Source organism: Chiloscyllium plagiosum, chromosome 19 (assembly GCF_004010195.1).
Source record: "Chiloscyllium plagiosum isolate BGI_BamShark_2017 chromosome 19, ASM401019v2, whole genome shotgun sequence".
Classification (NCBI taxonomy): domain Eukaryota; kingdom Metazoa; phylum Chordata; class Chondrichthyes; order Orectolobiformes; family Hemiscylliidae; genus Chiloscyllium; species Chiloscyllium plagiosum.
The window spans coordinates 65,396,990-65,407,232 of record NC_057728.1 but is presented as its reverse complement, the minus strand read 5'-3'; the positions used below and the strand labels follow the sequence as shown (position 1 = coordinate 65,407,232).

At 43.0% G+C, this 10,243-nt stretch overlaps 1 protein-coding gene across 2 annotated transcripts in view; it reads right to left on the bottom strand.

Annotated features, from left to right (window-relative positions):
• Positions 1 to 731: 731 nt before the first annotated feature.
• The window catches only part of pawr (PRKC, apoptosis, WT1, regulator), a 167,078-nt gene continuing 157,566 nt past the window's right edge, over positions 732 to 10,243 (bottom strand). For both annotated transcript variants that reach the window (XM_043708775.1, XM_043708776.1), the window contains one exon: positions 732 to 2,644. In XM_043708775.1, coding sequence (XP_043564710.1) covers positions 2,558 to 2,644 — 87 coding nt within the window. In that variant the 3' untranslated portion in view covers positions 732 to 2,557. The remainder of the gene's footprint in view (positions 2,645 to 10,243) is intronic.

The following is a 10,243-nucleotide window of genomic DNA, read 5'->3' as shown; positions in this document are numbered from 1 at the left end:
TGCCCACCCCCATATCCCTTGGTTCACTTCATGCTGACAAAACTCTCGATCCTAGTCTTGTATGGGCACAATGACTGAGAGTCCACAGCTCTCTGGGGTAGAGGAATCCAAAGATTTATTACCCTCTGAGTGAAAATATTTTTCAGCTCAGCCCAAAATAGTTCTTGACTCTCCAGAGTCTCTCAACAGCTACTGAGTCAAGTTCTGGAAGACTATGAACACAAGAAATTGTAAAAATATTTGTAAAAAGGGTGGTGATGGCCTAGTGGGATTACCGCTGGATTGTTAATCCAGCGAATCAGATAACATTCAGGGGATCCGGGTTCAAATCCCGTCATGGCAGATGGTGGAATTGGAGTTCAATAAATATCTGGAATTAACAATGTAATGACTACCATGTGTCGATTGTCAGGAAAAACCCACCTGGTTCACGAATGTCATTGAGGGAGGAAACTGCCATCCTTACCTGGTCTGGCCTACATGTGACTCCAGACCCACAGCAATGTGGCTGGCTCTTAACTGCCCTCTGGGCAATAAATGCTGGCCTAGTCAGCGATGCCCTCATCCCATGAATGAATTAACAAAAAAAATAAAATTCAAAATGTTTTAAAATGATGAAAGAATGTGGTTAATAAGAAAGCAAATAGAAAATAAATCAAGAAAGAAGCAGTAATCGCTGCTCATTTAATGATGTTAATACAAGAAAAATAAACCTGACACAACGCAAGTTGTAATCGTGGTATGCTCCAGAATTTATTTTGTGTAAATTTATCTGCAACAGCATAAACAGATTATAATGTATTGTCCTTTCTGATCCACTAGTCTAATCTACAAAGGGAAACCAATGTGTTCAAAGTTGTAGGAATGAGTCCCAGTAGTAGTCAAAAGTCACCATCATCCACTTCGAATTTACATTCTGGCTTCTGTCAAATGTAAAAGCTCCAGGCTTTTAATATTGCAATAACTTCAAAACTGAAAACCTTTTTTTAAAAAGGAAACCTTTTGTTTCTCTCTGTGAGAGATTAAATGATAGTTTGTTCTCGTTTGACAATGGTCCATGCATTCAAAAAAGTGGATTCAATTCTAAGAAAATGTTTATTGTTATGTAATGTACATTGTCCAGCAAAATAAAAAGCTGCATCTTATTGGTGGCTGTTTGTACATTAGGGAAAGTTAACTTCATGAATTTGGAATGTAATTTATTCCAGTCGGGAAAAAAGATAATTTCAAGCAGCCATAAAAAAGCTGTGATAACTGAATATAGTGAAGGGCAGAAAGCAGTGATGCTCAAAACACAAAGATACAAACAATAATTTTAAGACTTAAACACTGTCTTGTTAAGACCATTCCAGCACAAGGGAACTTATGGGTGTGGTTCCACCTTGAACCAAAGCTATCGTCAGCTGTCTGACCCATTTTATTGAATAAAACCAAACCATGAATTGTAAATAAAGAGTTACACCTACGTTTGACCCAGGAACCACCTGAAACTAACATAAAGAATTCTGGAGATACTCGAGCATGTTTGGCAGATTTAATGTTTTGTGTCTGTTAATGACTTCTTTTTAAGAAGAGTCACTGGACCCGAAACGTTAATTCAGTTTCTCTGTCACTGCAGTTGCTACCAGACCTGCTGAGGTATTTCCAGCATTCTCTACGATTGCTTCAGATTTCCAATATCTGCAGTGTTTTGCTTTTATTTACAGGAACCATCTAAGGTGTGAGATAGAATGACGAAGCAAGAGAGAGAGAGAGAGAGAGAGATTAATTCCTTTGGCAATTTTTACACCCAGTCACTCCAGGTTAGGGGCCTGACTCCTGACGTGAATTACTTACAAACTCAATAAGAACCAGCCTCGCAGTTCCTCCTGCAGTGTGAATGTAATGCGTTAAATCACTGTGATCATTTTCTTCGTGCAATTGCCAAGCAACACATCATTTCACCAAGGTTTCAAATACATGGATAAGAAAGACTATTGGACATGTTAAAATTGTACTGGAAACTCTGAGGGTTTTGCTCAGAATTTAAATGGGAAAGATATTCCCTACAGAAGTTCCTCAGATGATTATCATTCATGAGACTAAGTCTTTCTAAACCTTGCTTTAAATTCTATGTAAAGCACAAATACCTTTCTTTTCAGCAATTCAACAATTTCAGCATGCGAATTTTGAATGCAAGAATGACGAGAGAGAATACATCGAGAATGAGTTGATCCTGAATCATATAGATGACCAAACTGTTACCATAATTTAAACCAGTGACCTCCTTGCAAGAGATTCTTTTGAACAAGTTCTTAGAGAAGTGTAAGGAAATTAATTAAGAAATAAAACTTCCAACAGTTGCTATCAAAAAAACAACAGACAAGCCAACTACTAACACAAAATGTTCACACACAATGCAGTTTTAACAGAAGGTGTGTTGTATTCTCAGGAGGGAACAGTGTGAGCTTGGAATGATTTCTCTTCAGTCTTTACTTATTTATTGAAAGCTAACTCCAGATTTGTAAAAATGTGTAAGTTATCAGTCAGGCTTCTGTAAAACAGGCACAGCCATCTTCTACCGAGTCAACTGGCCGACAACTTTCAACAAGGTCTTGTTTTCCTGCTTTAGTTGATCATTTTCATCTTCAATTTCATCCAAATCCTTGATCAGAGGTGAGGAGAATAAAAAAATTACGTTATTTACCAAGGAGAGATGAACTGTCAGCTCAAATATAAAAGCAACATCAGAAGGAAGATACATTAGGGACATTTAAGCGACTCCTGGATAGACACATGGATGATAGTACAATGAAGGGTATGTAGGTTAGTCTGATCTTAAAGTAGGATAAAAGGCCAGCAAAACATGGAGGGCCAAAGGGCCTGTACTGTGCTGTACTGCTGTATGGAGAGGCCATTAAGCCCCTTGAGTTTGCTCTGCTATCCAAGTAGATCACAATCATGATTTGTATCTCAATGTACCCATTTTTTGGAAATGCATATAATAAAGTCTATGAATAACTGTTTTGGAAGTTCTGCAGATCATTCCCCTGCCCCCATCCTCCTGCAAGGCTTGCCACCCACCCTCACCCCTTAGAGTTTCAGATTTCCACAAAGCTCACACGTATTTTTATTGCGTCATTAACAAAGTCCTAGAGCAGCTCACCGGATCTCTGCTAGACAAAATTGAAAAGAAGATGTTATAAGGAGATATGTTGCAAGTTGAAGCCTGATAAAACCGACAGGAGTGTCTGAAATAAGGAGAGAGAGGTTGCGAGGGAAACTGATTGGAGCATGGAGCTCACATTCTTTGGGAGGAGCAGACAGACCCCTGATGGTAGAGGGCGGGCGGGGGGTAAAACTGGACAATGCTCAAAGACCAATCCCAGGGGAATGCAGAGATCCTGCAGGGCTGCAGTTACATCCAAGGAGACAATTACAAAGGTTTCTCCTGAGGGAATGCAATGTACCAAGGGAGAGATTGTGAAAATGGTCCCTTTCCCCATGCTAGTAAATCCTGAAATCTGTTTTTTGGCAGCGATTCAGGCTACTCCATGAGGTTTAATGCTCTCTGCTGACACTGCTTTTGGTGGATTTGAGACACCTGTACTTCCTCCGGCCAACACTAATGGGCTGAAGGGCCATTTCTGTACTGCATGATTCTATGATCCACTTAGCAACCGGCATGGATAATGGAAATGTGATGCAAGAGAGACCTCTGTTACATCGAGAGAAGCTGACTTTGCTTTACTCATGCAAAAGGTTGAGTGGACATGAAGTACAGAAAGAGACCACCTAACCATCAAACCCATTCCCCTGTTTGATAAGATCTTGGCTGTTCAGTACATTAACTCCATTAGCCTGTCTCCGTTCCATATCACTTGACACCCTTCTCCAACAAAAGCCTCAGTGTTCACAGTCTGCTAGAGCCCACCATGAACAGCTCCTTTATGGAATTACAGAGGAACCTCGATTATCCAAAGGACATGGGCAGGGAGTATTTCGCTCGGTTAATTGAACTCTGGATAACTTAGTTAGCCAAGCATCGGGACCTTGCAATCTTGCCGGATAATTTGAAATTCAGATAATCAAATGCTGGATAATCGAGGTTCCTCTGTACACAGTTCAGAGTGAGGTCAGTCATGTTTCGAAGATGTGCCAGTCCCTTGCCGTCTCCCTGGAATCCTTAGGGAGTTGTGATCCACATTCCCACAATCCCTCATGTGACACAAGTGCTGCTGATCTCACTCCAGAACAGCCAAGCTCGAAATTTCAGATCATGTCCCCATGTTCTCAAATTCCGCAGCAGAGGAATGGTTTTGTCTGCTGCAACCATATTTGATTCTTGTATCATCTTAAACACATCAACAATTGAATCACTCTTAATCACAGAACATTACAGTACCGAAGGAGGCCATTCAACCCACCATGTCTGTTCCAGCGCCTGTACGAACTACCCAGCTGGTGCCACCCTTCAAGCTCTACCTCTCTAGCCCTCTCACTTCGTCCCTTTTAAATATATCTCCAGCTCCCTTTTGAAACCTCCAATGGAATCCACCTCCCCCAGTCTCCCAGGCAGCACATTCCAAACCATAACAACTCTGAGTAAAGATGTTTCTCCTCATCTCACTCCTAGCTCTCTTGCTGAAAATGTGACATACTGACATGCCAACTAGTTGAAACAGAATATCTCCTTTACCCCATCGATATTGTTCATAACTTTGAACATCTCAATATGGTCACTCTTAATCTTCTCTGTTCCAAGGAAAATAAACTCAACTTCTCTTTTCTGTCTTGAATCTAAAATCCTTCATACCTGGTATCATTCTGGTAAATCTCCTTTTATCTCTCTTCAAGGCTTTAACATCTTTCCTCAAATAAAGAGCCCAGAATTGAACACAATACTCCAAACACGATCTGACCAGTGATTTGTAGAGGTGTAGCATCACTTCCTTGCTTTTATACTCTATGTCTCTGTTAATAAACCCAAGGATCTAATAAGCCTTCCTAATAATTGTTTTGACGTACCTGACCCCCTTCAAGGAATCAAACACATGAACCCCAAGGTCCCTCTGCTCCTGTCCTCCCCTCAACATTGGACTATTAAGTCTCTATTGTCTGTTTGTGTTTCTTCCACCAAAACGTATTACCTCACAATCTGCCACAGTCAGGGAACACTAGTCACGGAACCCAACCTCTCCTCATACTTACCCCCTAAGCTCAGGGTTCATTGTGTGGACTCTGTGCTGCACCCCCCTCCTTCCTGAGATTTAACAGAGCTGTTTGAAATCATGAGGTGTCTTGATTCAGCGAACAAGGAGAAACCATCTTCTCTGACAGGAGGGTCAATACATAGAGCAGACTGATTTTGAAGGAGACGAGGGAGACAGCAGGAGGTGTTTACGTTGTAGGTTGGTGTAGAATGTGCTGCCTGGAAAGCCAGGTTCAAAAGAGAACTGGATAAACTCCAGATGGAGATATCACGGAGCAGTGAGATTAATAGGACAGGTCTTTCAAAGGGCTGCCACAGTCAAGAATGGGCTGAATGGCCTCCTTCTATGATTCTTAGGCCAGATAATATAGCTTATTGTGGTCGCAGAAACAGATAAAAATAAGGTGGACGTTTAAACAAATTTTCACCATGAGTGTTTCCAATGTGCCGTGTACTACTGCGTGGAATGGTTGAGACAAACAGCATTTATGGGGAATTTACAGAAGCATCGAATTATCCAGCACATCCACTCGGTCCACTGTTTCTGTGCCAGCTCTTTCACAGCATGGTCCAATTAGCCCCACCTCTCTCTCCATGGCACTGTAGATGTTTCCTTGTCAGATAGTTCAACTATTCTTTTTGAAAGTTTCAACTGAATCTGCTGTCATCACCCTTTCAGGCAGTGCCTTCCAGATCATCCCCACTCTCAGCTTGAAAACACACTGCTCCTGCCAATTACCTTCAACCTGGGCCCTCTATTAACAGCTCACTTCTCACTGGAAACACCTCCTCCTTATTTATTCTATAAAAAAACCACAAAGCAGAAAGTGATAGAAAGTTACATCCCTAGAGTGAGATGAAATAAGGCAAGGAGACAGCTCACATCACACAAAGAGACGAGCAACAAGAGCAGGCCATTCAGCCCCTCCAGCCTGCTGCACCTTGTAACTGTGGTTGATCATCCAACTCAGTTGCCTATCTTAATTTCTCTCCAAACACCTTGATGACTTTAAAATCTAAAAATGTCCTTCTTGAATATTTTCATTAACTTGGTCTCCACAGGCTTCTGTGGTACAGACCTCCACAGGATCACCATCCCCAGGGTGAAGAAATATGTCCCCATCTCAGTCCTAAATAATTAACCCCATTTCCTGAGGCTGTCCCTGGTTCTCGACTCCCTACCTGGGAGAAACATCCTCCTTGCATCCAGTCTGTCTGGCCCTGTTTGAATCTTGCATGTCTCAATCAGATCGCCCCCATCCTTCTAAGCTCTGGTGAATACTCGCCCAGTCAAACCAACCTCTCACCATGGGACAGTCCTGCCATCCCCAGCATCAGCTGAGTGACCCACCTGCTGCACTCCCTTGATGAGGAGTCTATCCTCTCTTAGGGACAGAGACCAAAACTGCACACAGTACTCCCGCTATGGGTCTCACCAGGGCCCTGTATCACTGGAGTAAGACATCCCTACTTGGGAACTCCAGTCCTCTCAAAGTGAGGGCCAATATACCATTTCCCTTCAAGTTGCAACTACCTGGTTACTCTCACTGACTGGTATACACAGGTACCCCGACCCCTCTGCACATCCACACTTCCCAAAGTATCCCATTTGAACAATCCTCTCCCTTTTGGATTTTCACACTGAAGTGTCTAACTTCACAGTTAGCCATGTTTGTACTGCATCTGCCATGTGTTTGCACACTCACTCAACTCACCTAAATCATCTCGAAACCTCCTCACACCTCACAATCTGACTTATTTTTAGATATAGAACATAGAAAAGTACAGCACAGAACAGGCCCTTCAACCCACAATGTTGTGCCAAGGGTTAATCCTAATGTAAAATAAAATAACCTAAACTACGCACCCCACAACTCACTGCTATCCATGTGCATGTCCAGCAGTCGCTTAAATGTCCCCAATGACTCTGTTTCCACCATCACAGCTGGTAACACATTCCATGCATTCACAACTCTCTGTGTAAAGAACCTACCTCTGACATCTCCTCTATACCTTCCTCCTAATATCTTAAAACTATATGGAAAAGCACAGCAGGTCAGGCAGCATCCGAAGAGCATGAAAATTGACGTTTCGGGCAGGAGCCCTTTATCAGGAATGAGGTTGGAAGCCTCGGGGGTGGAGAGATAAATGGGAGCGAGGTGGGGCTGGGGAGAAGGTAGATGAGAGTGCAATAGGTAGATGGAGGACGGGTAAAGGTGATAGGTCAGAGAGGAGGGTGGAGCAGATAGGTGGGAAGAAAGATGGACATGTAGGACAGGTCATGAGGATGGTGCTGAGCTGGAAGTTTGGAACAGTGACTCAGTGGTTAGCTCTGCTGCCTCACAGCACCAGGGTCCCAGGTTCGATTCCAGCCTCAGGCGACTGTCTCTGCGTGGAGTTTGCACATTCTCCCTGTGTCTGCGTGGGTTTCCTCCGGGTGCTCCGGTTTCCCCCCACAGTCCAAAGATGTGCAGGTTAGGTGAATTGGCCATGCTAAATTGCCCGTAGTGTTAGGGGCATTAGTCAGGGGTGAATGTGGGGGAATGGGTCTGGGTGGATTGCTCTTCAGAGGGTCAGTGTGGAATTGTTCGACCGAAGGGCCTGTTTCCACATGTAGGGAATCTAATCTAATCTAATCTTAATCCTATATTCAGCATTCGAGTTCAACTTTCCAAAATGCATCATTTGAGTTTATCCAGGTTGAACATTTATCCAGGTTGAACTCCATCTGCCATTTCTCAGCCAGAGCTCTGCTGTAATCTGCAAACTTGGAAATATTGCAGCTGGTTTCATCATCTAGGTCATTGATGTGAATGGTGGATAGCTGGGATCCAAGCACTGATCCCTATGGAATCCCATTAGTCACTGCCTGTTACTTGGAAAACGACCCACTTATTCCCATCTCTCTTTCCTGTCTGTCAACTAATTCTTAATCCAGGCCAATCCTGTAAATGTTTGCTTTCATTTAACCCACTAACCCTACCAAAGGCCTTCTTGAAATCCAAGTACACCACATCCACCAGTTCCCCCTTATTTCTTCTACTAGTCCCATTCTCAAAAGAATCCGGTTGATTGGTTAAGCATGACTTGCCTTTCATAATCCCGTTAATGATTTCTAAGCTTTCTGTTATCTGTTTGTTTATAATAGACTCTGGCATTTATTTTCCACACTGCTGATGCCAGGTGAATTGGTCTGTAGTTCTCTGTTTGTTCTCTCCCTCCTTTTTTAATTACATTTGTCGTCCTCCAATCTGTAATAACTGCTGCCAGTATCTGATGGGCCAAATAGCCTGTCTCTGTGCTGTAGATACAACTTAATGAAGGGGACTGAGTCAATGTCAAGCATATATTAGAATGGACCCCTCTCTGCAGTGGCAGGGGGGACAGAGATTTTAGAAATGATCCCAGGAAACCATTTTATACACCAGTAACATGTTGTGATCTGGTACATACTGCCTGGAATTTCAGAGGATGCAGATTTACAAGGACCTTTCAAAGTGAACTGCAGGTTTGCTATAACACATTCGCTGGGATCCAGAGGGTGAAACCACATTATCACTGCACCATGTAAAATAATAAACACTGTTTTAATGAACGCAATGAATAGTTAAATAAAGATTTAATTCCTTTTGGAGCCCTGAACGTGTGGTACATTAAACTAGATTATAACACAACACCAGGTTATAGTCTAACAGGTTTAATTGATCACCCGATGAAGGAGCAGCGCTCCGAAAGCTAGTGCTTCCAATTAAACCTGTTGGGCTATAACCTGGTGTTGTGTGATTTTTAACTTTGTCCACCCCAGTCCAACACCGGCATCTCCAAATCTAGATTATAACAGACTTCCACTGAAACTGGATGGAAAATAATATCAGACCAACGGTGGCTGAGGAATGGGAATAAACTGAGCAGCTCTTGCAAAGAGCTGGCAGAGATATGATGGCCCAAATGGCCTCCTATGCCATAGCCATTCCCTGAAGCTATGACTCTAAGACAGTCTGCAGGCATTGCCTTGCTGTACTGTGTAACGCTGACATTTTTTCCATGCCCTTGAACAAAACTCAGATTACAGACGGGAAGTGATGCATAATTAAAAGATCAAAAGTGACTGGTCTCCGCGCTTTTGTGGACATTCCAGGACTCGGTTTGGCTGCTGACCAACACAATCGAGAATCATTTTCTCCATCAAGCACGCCTTCTGCCTTAAGGCTAATCATTGTAAGAGTCCATTCCAAGCAAGTGTTAATTTAATGTTTTCAGTCCCACTTTCAGGAAGAATCATGTTGCTGTAAAAGAAAGGGCTGAAAAGGAACAAAAATAAAGGCTTTTCCTGCCTTATTCCTCAAAACAAAATGTAATAAGCTTTCCAACAAACAAGGCTGGACAAGTGAGCACAAACCAAATCACGTGGGTCAATTAAACTGAATCAGCAGAGCATGGAATTCTGATATAGCAGATGTTCCTGGGAATGCTGAAATGTGAATTGTCACATGAGGATGATTAAATGATGAGATGTGGATTATACTTAACTGAGGTTACAGTTCAGATTGTTCACCCACTCAATTTCAAACACACATTTATCATGGGCACACAGACAAAAAACATGCAAGTCTCTCTCATACACAAATAAATTTAAACACAGGAAGCAGGCTCCCGATGACGAGGGAGCCCACAACCAGGGTCACAGTCTGAGGATACGGGGTGGGCCATTTTGGACTGAGATGAGGAGAAATGTCTTCACCCAGAGAGTGGGGAGTGAGTGGGATTCTCTGCCGCAGAAAGTAGTTGAGGTCAAAACACTGAATGTTTTCAAGGAGTCAGATATAGTTCTTAGGACTAAAGGGATGAAAGGTAGACAAGCAGGAGGCTGGGGGTACAAAGCAAAGCAGGCAGTATCAGGAGGGAGAGAGAACACTGCAAGGCAGGCAGCATCAGGAGGGAGAGGAACACAGCAAGGCAGGCAGTATCAGGAGGGAGAGGAACACAGCAAGGCAGGCAGCATCAGGACGGAGAGGGAACACAGCAAGGCAGGCAGCATCAGGAGGGAGAGGA